The following is a 22,956-nucleotide window of genomic DNA, read 5'->3' on the forward strand; positions in this document are numbered from 1 at the left end:
GGCCAGGGGAAGCTGCAGGAGCGCGTCCCGACAGCGCCCGGCCGCGGGGCTCAGGCGATCCTGCTGCAGAACTCGTCGAAGTCCCTCTCCATGAAGAGCTCGCTCTCGATCACATCGTCCTCGGAGGGGAAGTACTGCTGGCTCTCCTCCTGCAGCGGGCCCGCGGCCACACCGGTCCCGGCGGGGCGCTGGGCGGACGGGCGGCAGGCGGGCCTGGCCTCCCCAGTACACTCCATCAGCGCCCCGCGGGCGTTCTCCAGCACCCCCAGATAGGAGTCCATGTCCAGCGGGTCCATCTCGCAGTCCGACCCGCCGCTCTCGGTACCCACCGAGTCCGAGCGCAGGTGCATGAGCTGGTACTTCTCCCGCATCAGGAACTGGTTGGTGTTGCGGGGCGCCCGCATGCCCGGCGCCCGCCGGCCCAGGACGTTGACGGGCCGCAGGGACAGCAGCACCCGGGGCCGCTGGCAGCGGCGGAAGGCGCGGCAGTGCTGCTGCAGCTGCTGCTGGTGCTGCCAGTGCTGGTAGTGGCTGTGCGTGCGGCTGCCCAGCAGCTTCCGCGACACGCCGGGGTGCCTCCCGCGCCGCCCAGGAGGCCATCGCGACCGGCTGCCGCCCCGCCGGGGCTCGCCGCCCTTCAGCGGCGGCGGGGAGGCTCCTCCGGGCACCCCCTGGCCGCGGGCGTGCTCCCAGGGCGGCCGCCGCGCCCCGCCGCACGCCGCCAGCTCCGCGCGTCGCAGCATCGCGGCTCTCACATGCTCCGGGCCGCCGGGACAGCCCCGCCGAGCACGTTCAGCGCCGCCGTCGCCCCGGTCCGCCTTCTCCCGCTTCTGCCCCCGGCTGAGCCGCCGGTTCCCAATAGCCCTGCTGCGTCCCCGCTCTCGGGGGCCTCCCGGAGCGCCTCTACCTCTTCACGATCCGCTCCGTTTTTTTCTTGAGCGGAGCCCGTTTACAGCGCATAGCCTGGCCGAAGGGCTGCGGGCTGAGGGGCAGCTTGAGCGGCTCCAAGCCGCTGCCGCGGAGAGATGGTCCCGGTACTCTCCGGCCGGCCGGCCGGCACCGGGCTGGGCTGTGCGCGCTCCGCCGGGGCACGGCGGCCCGAGGCGAGGCCCAGGGGCAGGAGTTGGGGGAGCGACCGCTGAGGGTGCGGGACACAGACCGGAACGCAACCGCCGCCCCTCGCCTAGCGGCGCGCACCCACACAGCCTACTTATACCCCCGGCACAATCCAACCGGCCGGGAGGGGGGCGCGAGGGGAGAACGGCACAGCCTCTGTTGAGCAAGCCAGTCCTCGCTAAACCTTGCCTGCCGTGCCCGGCGGGCGCGAGTGCTCTGCGGCACGACGAGTCGCGCCGGGCCGCGGGCTCGTGTCTCCCGGGCTCTCCCAGGGATTTTCCTCCCCCATCAGGCGTGTTTTGGTTTGGCTCAGCGCTGAGCGAGCGTTATTTTGTTCATCCCCTATTCACGAAGTCTGTTTACGCTCAGTGCCACGCGCCAGCGCGGTTGTTCTCCCTTTAGCGGCAGTGGCGGTACGTAAAATGCGTAAGCCGCCCATGAGATCCGGTGTGGCGTAATAGCCCGGAGTAGAGTCGCTTCTCGAGGGGGGTGTGGGGGGCATGTACGTGCCCGCCGCCGGCCGGTTGTGGCCCAGTGTGGTAGCGCCTGCTGCCCCACTTGCCCCGTGTCTCCCGCCTCAGCCTGCCGCCACCTCCGTGGAGCGGCGGTCTTTCGATGGTAGCCCACAAAATGGTGCCCGTGCCTGAGGGAGCGTGGCCGCTCCTTCCCCCTCAGCGAGCGGGGAGGGCAGGACGCGCCCGGCGGGCTGCCTCACGCCTCACGGGTTCCCTCGCATCTGCGCCGCTCCGGCGGCGGAGCGGGGAGCATCCCTTGGCCGCCGCCGATGACCGGCACAAGGCACCCCTTGAGGGACGAAGAGGCCGGTCCCCACGCGTGGCAGCCGCCGCGATAGAGGCGCTGAGGCCGGGCCGAAACGGAGAGAACAGCCAGGGTGCTAGGGCGTCTGGGGGCGCGTTTAGCTAGAGGGAAGGGGGAAGAAGGAGTGGAGTCCCCTCTTGGGGCTTTAAGGGGGTTTGTGTCTTCCCTTTAATCTTTCCAGATGCTCTTTCAAAAGTGTCTTGTGAAAAATAGAGCAGAGACATGCGTTCATACAGTTCAGGGATTGCCCCAGTTACTTGTGCTAGGCCTTGATCCCTCTGCGTGCAGCTACTGCACTACCAAATCTGACCGTGACTTCCCTATTTCCCTATGCGCCCCTTCTTCACGGTCAGTTTCTTTATGAAGAATGAGCTGAGTGTTGTGGCCCGAACAGTTTCAATTAACGGCCATGCGTAAGGACAGTAGGCTCTGATGTACTGTAATAAAGTACATGAAAAAACTCTTTACAAGTGCAAACTATTACAGGGGGGAACAGGATGGAAATCTGAATGTGTGGCAACTGCAGAGTCAACATTGTACACAACAGATTGTCAACATTTGCATTTTATTGCTTAAGAGTCCATATTTTTAAAGCAGTGTTTATGTTAAATTCCATTCAGAAATTATATGGTATTCCATTTTAAACTCCTAAAGGCCTTATCACCTGTATGTTTTATAAATTAAAGTCCAAAACTGAAGGACTTGGCACTGGAGCAAGCACAAGTCTGAAAACATGTAACCTCTGTGAAGGAGTGTGAAAGCAGGGGGAGGCTGCAGCTCTTCCAGAGTTGGTAAGTTGTATGTTTATAAATAAATAGCTCATAAAGTGCTCTGAAGCTGTTGGTGACTTTTTTCAAGTAAACTTACAGTACGGGGCGGGCATGCAGTGGGAGGGAGGGAATAAACTAAATTATCAGGAGGGATAAACTAAATTATCAGGAACTGCTGTTAAATTAAATCCACAGCTTCCTGAAGGTAATGCTCATCTGTCTGCATCGTGGAGAGAGCTTTCTGGGTATAGAAAAGGTCCATAATGTTAAGATGAGAAAAATCTCTGAATTATTTATTCTTTTCTGCATTTTGTTCCTCTCTTACCTACCTATCTTCATTACTGAATGACACTTACTAGATTTAAAAAGAACACACAACCCAGAAAACCTAAAACGTGACAGAATAAAGGTGTATAATCCAAGTCCTCCTTCTGGTTCTGAGTTGTCACAGAATATTCCTCCTTTTCCAGATATGCTTTTAGAAAGCAATATGGGTTAAAGAGATTTCTGCCACTTCAAACTTCTCTCCTGGATATAGATCATCCTGGATCCACACTGGCAGGAGTCTGCATCCTACTTATACTGGAGACCTTATGCTGACAGTCACATCCCCCAGTCTGCCCCCGTCCTGTTGGTCAGTCCTGCTTTATCTGGCCTCAGTTCACATGTTCTATGCTATTTCTCAGTTTGATTCATGGCGAGTTACTCTTTTAGGTGTTGTAGAGTGATGTATGAAATTCTGTGTAGAAAACACTCATGTGCTGCTTTGTGCAGGTGAGAATTCTGCTGAACATGACTCCCTTGTCTGCAGATGCTGCCCTATGCAGACTGCCGAGTCCTGAAAATCAGAAGTGAAAGCTAGTTTTTATCGATCCCCTACATTTGTATTGGTATAGAAGTTTTAAGAGCAATTGTAAATCGTTACACAGAGGCAGCTGAGCTGCTGAGGCTGTTGTTGATCCCAGTGCCATTCACTACACTGTGTTTGGTTAGGGGCTCAGGTGTACAGGCTGGGAAGAGAGCACATCTCACTTCACCACCTCCTGGGGCTCTCTCGCATTTTCCACTCGGAGCCTTATCCACAGCTGCTTTCAGTGCATTCTCCAGGTGGAAGGAGACGTTTTGTCATTTCACAGTGCTGTGGTTGCCAGCCAGCAGTAACATTTTTTCAACTTTTTACATTTCCTTTGACATATGGGAACCCATCTGCAAGTTTGGTTTTATTTTTCTAGTTAGGAAAGAAGGGGACTTGTGTTGCATTCACATCAGAACCAGTATCTCCAAGTCTTTCAGAGGCAAGGTGATGCTTCTGAGATATGTCCCATGAGACCCCCGTGGACCCTGGTGATGGAGAGCACCCCAGCAAAGCCGCCTGGGGTTTTGGTGTAAGCAGGTGGCTTGGGCTCCGGGCACACTTGTGGAAGGCTGTCCTGAGCTCCCACTTTATTTCACCCTCAGAATTCCAGAGGCCTGTCTTTGCGTTGTGCGCGGCGGGAACCCCGTGGCCGAGGATGTTTCACTGCCTGTGCTGCACACCCAGGGTTACCACAGCGGCCGCCCCTGCGGCTCTGCGGCCCGCGGCTCCCCTCCCCTCAGCCGGTGGCCGCCGCAGCGCCGCTCCCCTCGTAGCGGTGGCAACCACCAGACGTTCTGAGCAGCCATGTCACGGTGTGACAGGCACGCTGCCCGTTAACGCCGCAGCACAGCTCGTCCCCCACCCATACAGCCCGGCCTGCTCTGGCCAAGCAGACAGCGCAGGATGGGGGGGCGGAAACGCTTTCCGCTCTGCCCCACGCCGTCATGACTTCGCGTTCCCTGGACGTCTGCGTGCCCAATTGGAGGCCGCCTTATTGCAGCCGAAGTATGCAGCGCGCTGACTGGCCGACAGAGCCGGGTGTGCCCACCTGTGCTTCCGGTCATGCTTTCCCGGTCGCGGTTGCATCATTGTGGGACCGGCGGCGCTGAGGTGAGCGGGGATGGTCGGACCGGCTGCGGTGCGGTCCGGTCCGGTCCGGTCCGGTCCGGTCCGGTCCCTGGGCCTGCTCTCCTGGGCCCCCCGCACCTTCTGGCTGCCTCTCGCTGCCGAACGGGGTGCTAGTGAGGCTGGGAGTCCGCTCACAGGCATGAGGGCGGGGCGGTGTCGGCTACCGGGGGAGTTTTCGGGAGCGCTCCGTGCGGGCGCCGGTGCCGGGAGGCACTTTTTAGGGCGTCACAGAAAACCGGCGGCTCTTCCGTGGCTTGCCGGTCCTGCTGGCTCTCTGGTCTAAGCAGGCGGTTTGGGCTCTGGGTATGCTGCTGGTCCGCTCCCTTTCGGTGCAGCTGGTGCCTCTCTTCTCGCCGCCCGCAGCTGTGGAGCCCGTTAACGGGGAAGCGGCCGGGCTGGCTGTCCCCCTCCTGCGTTTCGGCGTTAGCGTCTTTTCAGGTGTTCCAAAATGTGTGTTGTACGTGTAACGTTGTATTTGCATATAATGTATTTTACTCCCCTGGGTGCTCTTCAGATTTGCCCCCCACCCCGGAGTTTAGTGATTACTTAAAATAGCTACTTACTAAAGGTTAACCAGCTGCCTTATTGCAGACATCAATACCCGTCGAGGTTTAATTTCATTAATTATTTGAACAAAGAATCTAAAATTCCTTGTAAGGTGTAATATGTCTTAAGCATTCCACTTCAGCATCCTTATAATAGAGGGGAAGTTTCTGAGGAAAGCACACTTTCGATTAGTGTAGCTGTGATGGGTGTGATGTTCTTGTCTTCAGCAAATGTTGCTCCCCCACCCTGGGAGCCTTCTGGGAGCTGGAGAAAGTGCGGATGTTTTCAGTTTGTTGGTGACATGCTTAGGAAGCAGCTGTCAGGTAAGGGCAGGGTTCGGCTGGCACACAGCAGCAGCGCTCGCTGAGTCAAATAGCACTAGTTTCTGTCTATTTTAAATATATAGTTCAAAGTTATTTCAGAATAACCTAGGTGGGTTTTTTTTTTTTTTACAATAATGAATTTTGCACTTTTGATCAAGGCAGTATGAAGACAAGAAGAAGAACTGCTTCACATATCATAAGACAGAGTAAAGTTGAGTTCTTGTGTAGTATGAAATATATTTGGGTCTGAACATAGTATTTATGAATCTACTCACTGTTTCAGCAAGTTTTTAATTAGTATTTCAGCATAAAAAGAAACCTTCTGTACTGGGTGACAGATGGGCTATGGTCCATCTTTGATGGTCTTTCATCTTGAGTGATATGTTGAGATGGATTAATCTTGATACACTTTCCCTAACCTGTCCTCAGGCTCATCCTGAGTAGAATTAATTTACCTGTTTAGAAATTTGAAGATGTAATTTTATAGTTTTCCCGTTTATTTTTCTGATCTGCTCACTTTGGTGTGTATTGTAAGAAAAATCTGTAATTCCTTAGTTTTGTGACCCATCAAATAGAACAGTGGAATAATCAGGCCAGGAATAATCAGTCTGCTGTGAATAGGGTGTAAATATAAATCTTCAATGTTACCATCAACCACCAAACTTCTGTGAAGAAAACCATGGTTCTGTCCTGAAGTAATTGCACTTACAAATTGCAGTACTGGGTAGACTGGCCATGAGGGTGGCAGCTTTGTATCCTTCTGGTGGTTTATATAAAGTTGTGGTTAGAGTAGGATGAGATGCCTCAGTTGAAGAGGTTTTAAAGCTATGTGTGCATGATTGGTTTGGTTTTTTCCTCACCCATTCTCAGGCCTTTGATTAGTGTTGGGAGGTTTATTCCACGTAGGGCATAGATAAGGCATTAGCCCAAGGTTTTTGGAAGCAAACCTTTGTTTGCTTAGTGTTCTGTTCCCATCTATTATTCCTTATATTTTAAACTTGGTTGTTTCCATCAGTTCTAGAAAATGAATGTTTCTGATTATCAGATGAACCGTTTACAAGATTGTTACCTCAGAAATTGCCTTGTCTCAGAGCTCAGTACCTGAAAAGGCAGAAATGGGGAGTCTGGTTCTGTGTGCATGTAGAACAGCATGCTATGTAACTCTGGGGAGGGCATCTGTAGGTGGGGAAAGAAGGCTTCTCATTTCTGAAGGGAAGTTGGTGCTTAGGTCTCTTAGGTCAAATAGTTTGTGCAAGAAGGTGCCTGGAACAAGGATTAGAGACTGCCCATAAACCCCTTGAAATTAGATTGTTTGTACACTCTTAGTTCATTCTGGTTCTCCTCTTTTCTGTTTTTCAGTTGACAAAATTAGCAATATCTTGAAATCCACTTCATTTTAACCATCTGTCTGAATGTGATGTGTGTTAAATCCAACGAATTCCTAAAATACTGGTTCACTTCAGCATTGTGACATCCTAATTGATTAAAAAAATGACTGATTAAAAAAAAATCTTACTATTGAAAATAAAACAGAAATCTGAGTTTTCTGATTTTAATGCTTGTTAATTTTTTTCTTCTAGATAAGAAGCCCAGCCTAAGTTTGAGACTGCTGTAGTACAATCTACAGAATTTGACACCTTTCCTATTGAATGTTATCTTTTAGAAAACGTGAGTGTACTTAAAAAAGTTCCCCAGTGGTGTATTGTTTCAAACTTTAATATTTCTTGTCAGCAGAAAATGAATAGAGAAGCAGGAAGACAAACCCTGCTTGTGTTTACTAATGTGTGTCCAAAGTGCTGTTTTATTAGATGCTTTTGTATAATGATTTCTGTAACATCACTTGTGATATTTTCACTCGGTCTGTGTTCTGAGTAATGAGTTGGCCTTGATTTTTTTTTTTTTTTTAAGTACCTAGATTGCTTATAGTAATGAACTATTTTGCTGTAGATATGTGGAGTTATTCATATCTCTGTCTATAAACTGATGATGCTTTTCTTGTACACAAAATTCTTTGCCTTTTTGCTCAGCTGAGGTTGAGCCTTAGACAGATTTTAGAAATGGTTTGTGTTTTAGGTCTATCTGTTTCAAATTCGGTTTTGTAACTTGAAAAAATTGACCTGTAGTGACTGTTGCATATTAATTCTCGTCAGTAATTTTTTTTTATTTCCCTAATTCTGACATAATAAACTTACGTAATATTGATCAGATTGTGTATGAATTTGTGCCCTGTGGTTACTGGACACTGGTTGGTGCGTACAGTGCTTCAGTTGGTAGGAATGGGCCGAAAGTGATGCTGTGATTTACGCATGGAGCCTGTGATATGTGAACAGCTTCCATAGCCTGGTCACAGTTACAGATCAAACCTGAAACCTGCATCCAATTTATTAGATTACAGGGACTTGACAGCTGGGCCAGTTGCCAAAACTTCTGCAGTTACCATTAGACTGCAAAGGCTGAGCTTGATAGAAGTAAAAAGTGCAGATCCTCAATCCTCAAGTCAAGTGGCTTGTAGGAAATAATGTTTAAGGCTGATTTTTGTGTTATCTCCATTGTTTCTGTGATCTTATTGCTGTGATCAAATTATTGAGAAATGGCATGGCCTCATTAGTGTTTTGAAATATGAAGAAAACTTTTGTACTGAAGAATAAGTTGTGTATGCTGTAATTTCATCTCCAGCTGCAGTGTCACGTGTGTACTAGGTTGTCCATTTCTCAATGAATTTCTTGTCTTATTTGGTAATTTGGGTTTATTAGCAGGGAGAATCACCTGTCATTTGTACAGAAAGTATGAATGGTGGGATTTGTCTGTTGGTTTCATTTTGGGGCATAGTTCATAAGTGTTCAAGCACTGAGGTAATGATTTCTCTGGTTGATGCTTATGGTTACTGTTTGAAAAAACTTAGTAAATCAGAAGACTGTCCATGTGCCATTGGTTGTAATTCTACAATGAAACCAAAACTTAAGGCTGTTCTATTGCTGAGCTCATTTTGGTGTAAGTGCCAAGGGGCAGCAGCAGTAAAGTTAGCGGTGGGCGTGCCTGTTTCTTCTCTGCTGTCATCTATTACAACCTCCTTAACTGATTTTCTTCTGTTATGGAACTCTGTCTTAAGTATCTTTATTCCCCAAAGGTTTTGCATAGTGTTTGCTGTAGCATTTTCTTGAAATGTGACCCTTTTGAATCTTTTAGCATGTCTGGAACACCAGGCAGCTCTATTGTGTGTTTCTAATGATGTTGAGAATTCTCTTCCTTATGTTGCTTATACATATTCCTTATGTTGCTTGTAGTGATTTTCGTTGACTTACCCAGAATTGAGGAATGGCTTTAGGCTCTAGTGGCCAAAATCCATCAAATAAAAAAAGACCTTCAGGAAATGGCCAGCAAGAAGTTTAGTTCTGATGTACTTGTAAAACTGAAGAAAACACCCAGAAGAGACCAGAAAGAGATTAGGAGTTTTGCCAGTTTTCTGGAAGTTAGAGCTTTTCAAGACTCAGAGCTGAGGCATTTGAACTTTTTCCAGTTCTGTTTGAATTCTTCTCATGTGCTTATCTGTCATGGCAGTGCTTTTCAACTGTGCTGTCTGAAGTCTAGCTGCTTTTAGGAGCATCTGAGAATGTTGGCTTGGCTAGATGGAAGAAACGAAAAAAGAAGCATAATAAAAAAAGTCTGTATTGAATCAAACTCTTTGGGGGGGTGGAGGGAAATGGGATGTGGTTTGGCGATATGGGTTTGGAAGACAATAAATTATGTCTGTAACTTTTTCTCACTTGTATTTTCTTTTCTCTGTTTGGTTGTTGCTGGGACAGAATGGTTCAGCAAGTTCCAGAAAACATAAACTTTCCAAAAGAGGAAGAGAAGATACTGGAACTATGGAAAAATCTGAATTGTTTCCAGGAATGCCTAAAGCAGTCAAAGAACAGACCTAGGTAAGAACCTGTTAGAAGCTGTCACAGCTGTGTGTGACAGTGCAAGGTTGGCTTAGCTGTAATTACTTTTTTATTGCCTCAGTTCTGTTAACAGCAGCTGCTCCCTTTGCAGATAGTCTTGGCTAATGCTGCTGTCGCTGTGTCAGTTACCATTTGTGCTTCACTTTGTAAAGTATCAACAGTTTTCAGGCAGTAGTAATAAAACTAATTTCCTATTTGGTGAGGTTATAAGAAAAATCTGCAGTGGCAACTCTTTCCTGTATCTGCTGGTTGTGGAGCAGCACACTGGTATTTTCAGTAGTAATCTTGGTAGAACTGGCAATCAGGAGGAACTCAATGAATTGTTCTCTTTAGTCCCACAGCCAATGTAGTACCTCTGCTGACTGATAATAGAAGAGGAAGAAATTGATGTTGTCCTATTAAGATGTAAGAAGCGTAAGCATACAGGTATCCTGTTTGAAGATTTGATGCTCAGTTTTTTAATTCAGTATGTTGTCTTGTGTTGTAGATTTAACTTCTACGATGGGCCTCCGTTTGCTACTGGGCTTCCACACTATGGCCATATTCTTGCAGGAACCATTAAAGACATAGTGACCAGATTTGCTCATCAGAGTGGTTTTCATGTTGACAGAAGATTTGGCTGGGATTGCCATGGCTTACCTGTGGTATGTGTAGTAAATCCGTCTGCAGATATTTCTGTTGGTTCCTATTTGCATGCTGTTACCTGCTTATCGATCACATTTCTGTTGCTTTCATGCCTGGTTTTTTTGATAGAAAAAAAAAAAAAGTTCTTTGTCCACTGTGTTGCTCTGGCTTTTTCCTGTGTGGTGATGTCTACTTGTGTGTGCTTCCTGTGAGTCACCTGCCCTTCTCCAGGCACCGTTAATTCCTATAAACATTTGTTCATTTGATATGTATGTGATTTTTCTGAAGATAGGAGAGAAACAATCACACCAGGGTTACCCTTTGAAGTATCTGCTTAGTTCAGGTGCAATACTCAAGAAATCTCAAAAGGATAAATGAGGCCTTTTAGCCTCTTTAGAATACACAAAGCGTGAATAAACTATCCAGGGAAATCCTGAAAGCTTTTGATGACAGCATGTTTTTTTTGTCTGGTTGTTTTCAATGCTCCCAGGAATACGAGATTGATAAGACCTTAGGCATTAAAGGGCCAGAGGATGTGGCAAAGATGGGGATTGAAGAATACAACAACCAGTGCAGAGGAATTGTGATGAGATACTCAAAGGAATGGGAGGTAAGTGAAGACTTGGTGTATATTCTGCTGTATGCTTCTAATTGTGTGTGTGCAGAAGATTTTCAGCTGGGGTGAGCTTCATTCTTCTGTCTATTTGATTACTCGCATAAATCTCATGCCTTTAGCTTCTGTCTTTTTCACTGGTGATCCTAAAAGGGGAACAGAAGGAGCATTATGGGCTCAGAACAGGGAGGCTGCTGTGATGTTCAGACAAGGTTACTTTAAGGTAACCTGAAGCTCAAAATGTCTAATTAGATATATCGAGCGTATTATAGATATCTTGAACAAGTTATTTCTTTCTTCATGTCTTCTCTGTTTGGAAAATTGAAAGTAAGATCTGAATTTGGTTTTCAAATGAGCTTCATAAAGAAAATGCAAGTTAACCTCCAGGCTTTTCTGCCTCCCTTCAGTCTTGTAATTGCTGAAGTGTAGAACTGTAGCTTGTATTTCTGGAACAGCAGAAGTTCTAGCCCTCAGTCTTCCAAGAAAATATTGGTCTAAATCTTGCATCCCATGAATATAGTGACAGGGAGAGCATTTCTCTGTGCAGGCTCTTGAGACTGAAGAGCTGTTCCAAGTAGATGGGTTAGATATTTTCTAGAGAGGCACAGGTTTGTTTTTTCCTAAGACTGAATAATATTAGTCTTATACAGAGAACCTAGTGCTTCTTAAATTTTTCCTTAGCACCGTGGCCAGAATAAAGAACATTTAGCCCAGTACTTTATTTATTGTCAGCCTAATATGTCTCTCGAGTGAAAGATGACTCTTTTCTATGGCTTTCTGGAGCTGAGGAGCGGCTCAGGTGCTTTCCCAGCTGTGCTGCTATATTGTAGTGGCAGTATGCAATAGCAAGTGCCAAAGGAAGGGTGGAAAAACAGACCGTATCTTTTCAGCCTTTGTGACATAAGGCCTTCCTAGGCCAAATAATTTTTTTTCTTTTTTTTCCCGAAGTTTATAATACCTAACAGATATTTTTATTTTCCCTCACTAATTTCTCTAGCTACATTTTTAATCTAGGTATATGCATCAAGGCATTCCTACATACAGTTTGAAGAGCATTTCTGTAATACAGTTTCCAGTAAATCTGTATCTTCACTATTGGTTGTTTCTTTTCCTAGCCAGGATAGCCCTAATTCTTTAGTTCTTCCTCATGCAGAAGCTGTTCTATGTCATCACAACCCTCTGTATGTTCTTTAGTCCTGCTGTATTTCTTTTGATTGAAATAGCGATTTCTTACTTCAGTATCACTTGCCTCTTGCCCTTGGGTGTATTCTGAAGTTGATGGCAGTATCCGAAGAAACTGCCACTGCCTTTTGCAGAATAGCTGCGGCTTAAATCTAAGCAAGTGGCTCGATGAAAAGCACAGAATTTGTTTTTTCATAAATACAACATTCGTGTATACTCTGAAATCTTGTATTTCAGAAACATCATCAATGATTCTTCGTTGCTTTTTTAAAATAGAAATAGAAAGATTAATTCTGGTTCATGTGTTGTTTTCCATAGTTGTTCCTTTTAACTTGCTGTGTCTTCAGCAACTGGTATTTTTGCAGTGCTGATTAGTCCAAATACTTAGGTCTTTTAGATGGTAAATAGATTTGTATTTTGGTTTGCGTGAAAACTTGTGCATGTTACATGTGTGTATTTTTACAGACGTATATTTTTTGATTAATAATGAAAATAATGAGATTTAAGTATCTTGTTTGTGATTTGGCTGGTAATAAATTCAGGTATTTTGGGATAGTGTTAGGCATTCCCAACATTCTTATTGGAGATAGTGTTTATTTTCTCTCTGGAGTCGCTAACGAATGTTTGAAGCTTATGAAATGTATGAAAGGTTCCTTGGATGTGTAAGACCTTTCAGAGAATCAACTTTGTGGATCCTTCTACTGATCAGTCCTAGGCTTTGGATCTTAATAGTGGGATGTCAGAGTGGCTTAAAGGTCAGAATCAAAACTGATATATTTCAGGTATTATATGAAAATATAGAGGTGAGAGACTTCATTTGCTTTGTTTTCACTTTACTGGTTTGACACTGAGCATGGTCTGTGTCTAACAGTATTGGAACAGGTGTCTGTGGTTATTTGCAGAGCGGGGGTTCTGATAGCTGTAACATTAGCAAGAGGGTACCACTTGTCCAAGTGAATCCCATAGCTAGCTTATTACTCATTAGTTTTCATACTCTGTGCCAACATATGTGACCATAATCTGTCCTGAGTCATGACTGACATCTGTCAGTCTTGTGGTTGTTGGCAGCCCTGTAATAGCTTTGTGTAGTTGGCTTTGAATAAGTTTTGATAACTTCTTGTGGCATACCAATTTCTTTCAGCATTTCTGTGTCTTCGAATTACATCATGTTTTCATATAACTGAAAGCTGATAGATTGTGTGGTCTGCATTTTGACTGTCTCTGCAGTGAGTAGCCTTAAAAATAGAAGCAAGACCACTGTAATCAAAAGCTGTTTTCAGGCACTTGAACCTCAGCTGAGCCTTGAATGATCCACCATTTCTGTCTGATGAATGACGCAAAGGATCCACCGTTCCTCTTCAGTAGCCTTGAACATGTTTGCCTGTTGTGTGACCTTGTATCTAAGCAGTTATGTTCATGGTTTCATTCTTTGCTTGTTTCATTCTTTGCCAGTGTAAATACACTCTTTGTTACTATTGCCAGGCTAAAATATTTCCTAGATGTGCTTCATTGGTATGGGACAAACATTACAGTTAATCAAGCTGTTTCACAGAATAAATATTGAAAGGTATCTTGAAAGATCACGATAAATTTCCAATTTGTGTGTTTGTTTCTTAACAGTTCAGTGTTACCAGATTAGGACGCTGGATTGATTTTGAAAATGACTATAAAACTCTTTATCCTGGGTTCATGGAGTCTGTGTGGTAAGTTAACTTACATACATTGCATATATATTTTATAAATTTGAAATGTTAAGGCTTCAATTACTGTAAAGATGTCAGTCCATATATCACTGGAACTTTGAAACATGCCAAATCCAGATAAACAGTGGACAGAGTAATTAAGGTGATGTGAAATCTCTTGATGTTGAAGTGACAGAATTAATTGCCGTGCTTTTTTTCTTCAAGATAGCAGGGTTCTTCACAATAAAATTCAACAGTAACGCTTCTACTGAGCCATGAAATCTTACTAATCTATGTCAACTTAAAAGCAATTCTGAAGATCTCCTGATATCTTCCTTGCTTGGTTTAGGAAATTACATTGTTTTTCTGCATTCTTGATGTTCTTCACACTGTCAGCTGCAGTTGCCAAACTATCCAAACTCGCTTTAGCACTAAACCTCTTCTTCAAGTCTGAATTTAGAGACTGGGAATCTGCTGTTATCTTTTTTCTTGGCAGCATAGTTTGATAACTGTCTTGGGCTCCTGGTGCAGAGCTAAGTAAAGTTTGGGTATTTTTGGCAATATATTCATGGTGACTGTTGGAATTCCAAAAGACAAGACTTACAGATTAAGGCTAATCAAATTGAGCTAACACTGAAGAGATGGCAACATTAAGTCGTTCGGGGGTAAAGTTGCAAGCTGAATAGCAGGGGAAAGTTTAGTAGAGCATATGCTGACAAAAAGCCATCGAAAAGCAAATTATGTACATATTAAAGTATTACTGATGTACTTCAATATTAGTTTTACTAATAACCTGTGATTGTATAGTTAATTACATATAGTTACATTAAAGGATTGACAGAACTTCTAGAAGTCTGTGAAACTGATGTAGAGGGCTGAAATGTCAGTGAGCATTGAAAAGACAGTGAGAAGGGAGCAGATGTTTAAGTTAGCCAAAGAAACCCTGCATATCTAAGCTAAAAAGCTGACTGACAATAAAACTTCTTTTTATAAGTTATAAAAATCCTTAGTGGCACCTAAATTCTGTTTAACTAGAATCTTCCAGGGATGGTTTAAAAAACATACTTGACTGGAACTAGCTGCAGGGTCTTTCTCAACAGCCCAAGCCTTTTGTGGTTGGTTGGTGTGCTTTTTCTGCCTTTGAAAGAAAATCTCCAGTCTTTCATCTGGCTTCCAGCAGTGACCTCCACTAATGCTTGCTCTGGATACAGACTTTAAAATACAAGGTTGGGATCTGAAATCTCTGTGGCGTGAGATTTTAGGAAATATGTAGGCAGTCAACTTCTTATTTTTTTGCTTCCTGATGCTGTTACGTTTCTGTGTAATAATGTGATGAAATACATGTTTTAAAAACAGGATTTTAAAAATGTGTTTTCTGGAAAGTCATCTCAGTCTCAAAGGGTCACATTATAGTGCTGTTGGCAGCTTGCTCTCTAGTAGAACAGGAGGTGGAACCACTGGTTTTTGCATGGAATGGCTGGAGGAGGGGCATGGGAAAGGAGCATGGGGTGCAGATTTCAAGGCTAAGGGAGCTAATGCTTAAAGAGAGCACTGTAGCTGAAGTTAGTGCTTTTGACAGGGTAATGTACAATTAAGAAATTATATTATTATCTAAGCAGTTCTAGTGCACCTCCCATACAAAGACAGGCTGAGAAAATTGGGGCTGTTCAGCCTGGAGAAGAGAAGCTACGTAGAGATCTCAGAGCAGCTTTCAGTATCTGAAGGGGGCCTACAAGGATGCTGGAGAGGGAGTCAGCTACTGTAGCAATAGGACAAGGGGTGATGGGTTTAAACTTTAAACGGGAGATTCAGATTGGATACAAGGAAGAAGCTCTTTACTGTGAGGGTGGTGAGGCACTGGCACAAGCTGTCCAAAGAAGTGGTGACTGCTCCATCCCTGGCAGTGTTCAAGGAGAGGTTTGGCTGAGTCTTGGGTGACATGGTTTAGTGGGAGGTATCCCTGCCTGTTGGCAGGCAATTGGAACTGGACAATCTGAAGGTCCTTTCCAACCCAAACCATCCTATGATTTGATATTTTTAATAGTTCTTTTTAAATATATATACAAAACCTCTTTGAGACCTTTTAGTGTCCAGCTAAGTATAAAAGAGAAACTGCAGATTAATTTCTGCACTGACTCTAACCTGGTGACCATATTGGCCTGTCGAATGGTTTTATCATTTTGTTTTGTTCTGCCTGTGGGAGTAGAATGCTGCAATTTGTGCCAGGAAAAAGTCATTGATGATAATAATGGTCGTGAGCATGGCAACCATGGATTTTTGTAGTTAAAATATGGTAAGGATTTTGTCTTTTTTTTTAATCAGCTGAACCTATCTGTTCAGGTAGAGTTTTTTGCCTCCCCCCCCCCAGCCTTTCCTGAGGCTTGCAGTTCTGGCGTGATTTCAAGTGGAATTTCTGGCTTTCTCTGAAATAGTGTTTCCAGTGGTGGCTGATTTTATTCAAATTATTTAGTCTTGAAGTAGTTAAGGACTCGGAAACCAAAGGTATCTTTGGTTTGCATAGATACTGTACAAGCTCAGGGTGCTAGAGAGTATTCTTCATTCTTTTTTCATTCGTTTCAATAATGGGTTTCTTGGAAACAACTGCTTTGTAGGCATTGTGCTGCTATGTCTTATGGTGGCTGGCAGTAGAACGCATTTGCAGGCTGGTAAATTTGAACTCAGAACAAAATTTCATCCAATGATAAAATTGTGGCATCTGTAGGTAGAGTTTTTCAGGAAATGCTGAAGGTTGGTGTCATTAGAAGGTGGTTCTGCAGAGGTTTCTCATATAAAGAAGACAGTCAGCTCTTCATGTCTGAAATAACTTTAATAGAACTTGTAAGTTCTCACTCTGCAGAATTTGTCTATCCATCCTGCAGCCAGCTTGAATCTCAATGGAAGTATGTCCTTCACTGAAAGCGGTGCAACAAGAAGGAAGTTTTTGAGCTAGCATCTAACAAACATGCAATGCAGTAATGGTTTTATTTTTTGTACAGCTCGTGAGAGTGAAATTGAGAGCAGTTTGTTGTGATCTTAAACTTTTTACTGGTCTACAGTTGGGCTGGAAGAAGCACATGAGCTTTGGGGAAAAACAGAACAAAACCAAAAAACAGCTAGTGAATTGTCTTACTGCTGCTTGCTTATTGCCAGCTCAGGCTGGCTGTGAGTTTGCATCTCGGGAGCAATTCTCCCTGGCTGCTGAGGAAACAGCCTGAGAAGTGCTGAGGAGAGGAGGAAGGGAATAGCTTTGAGGGCAGAGTGGTGACACATTGTGGGTCTGATGAGGAGTTTTTTATTTCCTCCTTGGCATGGCTTTAGGGTTAAACAGCTTCCTATCACCATCTAGTGTCTAAATTTAGCTATTGCACGTCGGGTGTAATTCAGTTCTAAAAACAGTGTTTTGATTTTCTGTGGGTTAATGATGGTGACTATAAGGTTGAGTGTTTATAGGTAAGAATCAGGGGGAAAGGCCAACAAGGCAGATATCATGCTGAGAGTCTCTCACAGACCACTCAAGCAGGATGAAGAAGGAGATGAAATATTCTGTAGGCAGCTGTGAAGTCTCACAGCCACTGCCATTGTTCCTGGGAGGTGCTTCAACTTGCCAGATATCTGCTGGAAGTATGTACAGCAGAGAGGAAACAGTCAAGGAGGTTCCTGGAGTGTGTGGAAGAGAACTTTTTGGCATAGCAGGTGAGGGAGCTAACTAGGGAAAGTGCCCTGCTGGACTTGTTGTGTGTCAGCAGTGAAGGACTTGTGGGTGATGTGATGGTTTGAGGCCATCTTGTGCACAACAGTCGTGAAATAAAGAGTTTTCAGTTCTCAGAAAAGTAAGGGGGGTGTGTGTGTGTCAGTGGAACTGATACCTTGGACTTCCAGAAGTCAGACTTTAGTCTGTGTAGGAGCCTGGTTGTTGTGGTTTAAGCCCAGCCGGTAACTCAGAACCACGCAGCCGCTCTCTCAATCCCCCTTCTTCCTCCCTCAGCTCCCAGAGGCATGGGGAGGAGAATCGAAAGAATGTAACTCCCACGGGTTGAGATAAGAACAGCCCAGTAACTAAGGTATAACACAAATCACTGCTGCTACCACCAATGATAATAATGATAAGGGAAATAACAACGGAAGGGATACAACTGCTCACCACCCTCTGACCGATACCCAGCCTGACTGAGCAGTGATCTAGCCCTTCCGGGTAACTGCCCCCAGTTTATGTAGTGGGCATGACGTGCTGTGGTATGGAATACCTCTTTGGCTAATTTGGGTCAGGTGTCCTGTCTCTGCTTCGTCCTGTCTTCCCCTCCTCCCTGGCAGAGCATGAGGCTCAGAAAGTCCTTGGTCAGACTAAACATTACTGAGTAGTAACTAAAACCATCGGTGTTATCAGCTCTGTTCCCAGGCTGAAAGTCAAAAACACAGCACTGCACCAGCTACTAAGAAGGAGAAAAAATGACTGCTGCTGCTGAACTCAGGACAGCGGTTGACAGAGTCCTTTGGGAGGCAGTCCTGGAAAGCAATGAAGCACAGGAAGGCTGGAAATAATTCAAGAAGGAAATCTTAAAGGTGCAGGAACAGGCTGTCCCCATGTGTGAAGAGGTGAACTGGTGGGGAAGATGACCAGCCTGGCTGAACAGAGAACTTTGGCTGGAACTTGGGGGAGAAAAAAGGGAGACTTTATGACCTTTGGAAGAAGGGGCAAGCAATTCAGGAGGACTACAAGGGTATCATGAGGTTATGCAGGGAGAAAATAAGGATGAAAGCCCAACTAGAGCTTAATCTGGCTACTATCATTAAAGACAATAACATAAAAAATGTTTCTATAAATGCATTGGCAACAAAAGGGCAGCTAAGGAGAATCTCCATCCTTTCTTGGATGTGGTCTTATCCAACCTAAACTGTTCTAGGGTTCTGTGTCTTGCTTATATGGTGTGAAACTACAGGTAGTGGAAACATTCCACTAAATACTCTAAGAAGGTACTCTTGACTCCTTTTTTGGTAATACTGGATAGGCTGGGGGAGAATAAGAAACATCCCTAGTTACAGTAGAAAATTGTTATTCTACATGTTGGATGACGTGGCTGTGCACTAAAACTGTGCTCTTTACTGTGGAAATGCAATATGGAGCTTCCTTTGGTGATGGGGCACTTTGTCCAGTTCTGCCTTCCTTCCAGTGGACCCATCTCATTTGTTCCAGTTTCAGTTTTCCCTTTAGGATTGTCAAGAGGGGACTTTCTTTTCTTCCCTAATTAGGTGTGGCCTTTGGCCTTGCCGCCCTGCTCTTTCTTCTGCATTAGCATCAGGCTTGGGGTGCCACTGCACCCCTTCTAAGCTGCAACTGGAGAGGTTGTAGACAACATTTGCCTTGGGTTGCCTGACTCCTTACATGTTGCTTTATTTTCATTTTGGCATGATGACTGGTGTTGGTTTTTTTTTTTTCCCATACTTTGTACTCTCAGGATGAGCTCTGCCACTCATGTCCGTGTCCAGCTGCCTCAGCCCTTCTCAGTGAGGAGGTAAATGGGGAGTCTTCTTTGAGAGGATGACTGGCAAAAAAGAAAAAAAGATCAAACCAGCTGGATTGTTACATTTTATTTTGTTTTTACTTTTCTGTGTAAGCAGCAAAAATTGTTTTCTGATTTGATTTACCCCCCCGGCATGTGTAGTTTATCTAGCACTTAACCAGAATGATTTAAGAACAATAGATTTGAAGTCCTAATAGGAATTACTGTTGCATTTTGTGTATTTTATGACTCATTATTTAGAGAGATACTTTTCAAAAAAGCGCTGTTTTGACCATTTTTTTGTACTAGCTATCTCTGATTTTTTTCATACTTGTATGTTTTTTTGTGCATTTAGTGCTCTAGTGTGCTTCTTATCTTCTTACCATTCCAGTCCTTGTTGTTTTACCTCCTTGCCTGTATTTTGAAGAAGGGCACACTGAACTCCTACTTAGTTGGATGATCTTTGGGCTAAGTCTAGCATCAAGTTTAGATATTTGTATTTTCTGCTATACAGGTGTTTTACATGTCTGGGTTGATCCAGAATCATTCTACACACTGATCCAAAGGTTTCAGCTTGGAGGGTAGTTCTGGGACAGAATGATCTCTTTATGCTGGGATCTTCAAGTTTTCACTGGCAGTTGAACATAAGACTTGACAGCTTTTGTACTTAGGATTCCTAGGCCCCAGAACAATTGCTCCTCCTGTCTGTTTGAAGGTGTCTGTCAGAAATGGTGTTCTAAAGACAGGCTGTTGGTGTTTGTTATTGGACTTAATGTTCCTCTTAGGTTTATGCTTTTTTGACTCATGTTCAGTGTTGAGTGTTTCTGTTTTTCATCCCCATGCATCTGTTTTTCATTGTTGTTTTCTTTTTGATTTCATCTTTTCTTTCAAGTGTTGCTCATGAATCACAGGAGAACCTGTTCCTCAATCTCTGCTGCTTATGGTGCTGTTTGGATGCATTCTGCTTGCTGAACTGATAGAATTTCTTTCACAGAAATTGTTATTTATCTTGACATGAACTGATGCTAGGTCACACAGCAATGATTTTTAACATTTATCTATACTACCATGGACGTGTTGCAATAATGCACTTCTAGGTCCTGCTGTTGTAATGATTTGCCCACTTTGCTTTTAGTCTTTGTCAGTAACTGAGTTTAGAATTCCTTTGTGGTGTGTTTTGGTTGTTTTGTTTTGACTTGATTTTGTTTATTTGTTTTGTTTTTACTTCATAAAGGGAAAAAGCGCTTGATGTGAGTTTGAAAAGAACTTCTCAGTGGTAGTAATAAGTACTTTGATTTTCTGGAAAGCTAGGAGCTTTCAAACCTCTAGCAAATCTTCAGATACTGAGTCTTTGCACGCAGAATCACTTGAAATCACTTGATACCCAAAAGGAATGGCATTAAGAATCTGAGAAGCTCTGAGATGAAATCCTTCTCTTTAATGTGAAGTCAGTGTGTGTGTTTGAAGAGGACAGCTTGCTTTTGCATCTGGTGGAGGATGCTGGGAAATGTTTGGTTTTGTGTGTGAATCTAAGGGTGTTTTGAGTATTGCATTGACTGATCAATATCTTTTGGAAGCAAAAGCTTCCTTTGTAGGAGTTGTATCCATGTGGTGTTTGCATGGTGTATATGTGACTTGGATCAATGAATATTGTAGCAAAGTTCTAATTTCTTTGAAATTATGCATATGGTAAGAGTAACTCACAGTCTTGGTTATTGTGTATCATCCCCTCATGACACTTTAGGAACAACAAACTTCAGTATGTATTACTCTTTTTAGAAGTTAAAGGTGCCATCCATCTTCACGGACTGGGTTTTCTGTTAATAAGTGGCCGGAATATGCATCTTGAGTTCAGTTTCCTTAACAGCATTTTTCTTCAGTAAAGGAATATGTAAGTGCTGCTCCCACAGCCAAGAGGATGCAACTATATTTATTTACATTTGAGGAGAAATGTAGCAGAAGTAGAGGAACAGGTTTTGATTTCTGACCTGTGAGAGAAAATGTTTGCTGTTTGTCAGTAGAAAGGAGACGTGTGGTTTTCTTAGCTTATTTGTTTTCAGAAAGAACCACAGTTTCATGTTTGACTTACAAACCTAGACCCTCTTTCTTGCGAATAATCAGCATTTTGCAAACATAAGGGTTAAAACATGTTTTGATGGGTTATTGTCTAAAATACCAAGTCTCAAACTTTTAAGCAAAACCTGAAATCCTCCTTTGTGTAAGTAACTCTGAATTGTTAGAACTAGGTCCACTTTTAGGAGTTACCTTGTTTTAGGTGGGCAGGAGAGTTTTATGGATGCTAGGAGGAAGCTGGTTGGGAGTCATCTCCTATATGCTGCTTCTGGTGGTCGCACAAGAGCTGTTCTTGGAAGCTTTTTTGTTAAGGAAACCAGTTTGGTGTTTCTTGAAAGAGCAGCTTTTGCAGTGACAGTGAGGGCTGTTGCATCACGCAGCAGTATTGACTCATTCATAATTCTGCTTATTATGTTGGAATGGCTGTTTGAGGGTTGGGGTTAAAAACTACAAATGAGTGAGCTCTGAAGAGGGATGTGGTTCGTAAACCCATCTCTTTGTTCAGCAATGGAACACCTGGGGAGCACTTGGTTTGCAACAGGGCAGAATTGCCACAAGAGGGAGATGCTGGCTTGGATTTTTAACTTGGCAGCTCTATGTAATGTTCACCTTTCCTGAGTTCACAGTTTTCTGAGTTTACAGTTATATTTACAGGCAAATTAAATATTCAGTGTTTCTCCGAGTAGTTTTCTTCTATGCTGTTAGTAGGCAGTGTTCTTCAGGAAGTAGAGATGTGGTGTATGTTGTCATGGACACCATGCAGGTACAGAATCATTTATTTAACAAAGTTGCTTGATTATATACTTTTAAGCTTACAAGGGTGTTATGACAAATAACCAATAAAAACCCATCGGACAAATATTCCTCTACAGGTTACTCAGTCACCACTTTTCGTAACCATTTCCTTGTTATTGTTTCTAGCTGCTACGTGCTTTAGATGCAGCAAGCTATGTTATTGCTTAGGCAATCATCGCTCTTACAGACTGCTTCTTTTTACAACTACATAGCAGTTAAGCACAAGATACCTTCTGCTCCCAGAGCTTCCTATTTGAAACAGTCTATGAGGAACAAACATAATTTTTCTCCTTGGTCTGCTTATGCGAGCACTTTGTGGTTAGTCTCGCATATGCAGCTGCATTGTGTTCTTAAAATGGTCCTCAACATAGAGATAAAGTGGAGCTTTTTTCCTATAGAGAGTTTAGTTAACTGGTTTTGATAGGCAAATAGAACACCTTCAGTGTAAGTGCTGTCACTTGTCAGTCTGTGTTAGTTATGCTCTGAGATGGAAAGCATCCATGTAAATCTTTAACTTGCACAAAAACTTCTACAGTTAACCAGCTCCAGTGTATATGCTGAAAGCTGATGAAACTATATTCACAAATGTATTTATTTTTTAATAAAGGGCTGAGTTATATTTATGCCAGTTGATAGAGTCTGTTGTAAAACAGATGCACTTACTGCTATGTGTCAAATATGGGTTAGAGATTGGGCAGCCATAACTTGCCTGTGGGTGACATTTATTACATTAAAAGTTTACTTTTGAACTGTGTATGTAAGGTAAGACACCTTCATTGGAGTGCACAGCTTTGAAAGACTTCTGAGTTTGGTACTTCCTGTGGCAGAACTTGATGCTGCTGAGGGTCTCTGATGTGTTATCTATCTTAGACTTCAGATTATGTATTTTTTCTGATGTTAGTGACTGTTAGTAGGAAATTCTGGACTTTTAGAGGCCCGTGAATGAATCTGAGTGGTCTGCATGTTTTATCAATATGAAAGCCTGTA

At 43.8% G+C, this 22,956-nt stretch overlaps 1 protein-coding gene and 1 non-coding gene across 2 annotated transcripts in view; both read left to right on the top strand.

Annotated features, from left to right (window-relative positions):
• The first annotated feature begins 4,569 nt into the window (after window positions 1-4,569).
• Window positions 4,570-22,956, top strand: part of IARS1 (isoleucyl-tRNA synthetase 1) — a 105,701-nt gene continuing 87,314 nt past the window's right edge. The window contains exons 1-6 of the mRNA XM_065687863.1: window positions 4,570-4,671; window positions 7,139-7,226; window positions 9,362-9,481; window positions 9,990-10,146; window positions 10,617-10,736; window positions 13,542-13,624. Of these exons, the coding sequence (XP_065543935.1) occupies window positions 9,363-9,481; window positions 9,990-10,146; window positions 10,617-10,736; window positions 13,542-13,624 (479 nt within the window). The 5' untranslated portion in view covers window positions 4,570-4,671; window positions 7,139-7,226; window position 9,362. The remainder of the gene's footprint in view (window positions 4,672-7,138; window positions 7,227-9,361; window positions 9,482-9,989; window positions 10,147-10,616; window positions 10,737-13,541; window positions 13,625-22,956) is intronic.
• On the top strand, window positions 7,782-7,916 carry LOC136018582 (small nucleolar RNA SNORA84). The gene has a single exon (XR_010614490.1). It is a non-coding gene; the product is annotated as a small nucleolar RNA SNORA84 (small nucleolar RNA).

The sequence above is a fragment of the Lathamus discolor genome, chromosome 7 (assembly GCF_037157495.1).
Source record: "Lathamus discolor isolate bLatDis1 chromosome 7, bLatDis1.hap1, whole genome shotgun sequence".
NCBI lineage: Eukaryota > Metazoa > Chordata > Aves > Psittaciformes > Psittacidae > Lathamus > Lathamus discolor.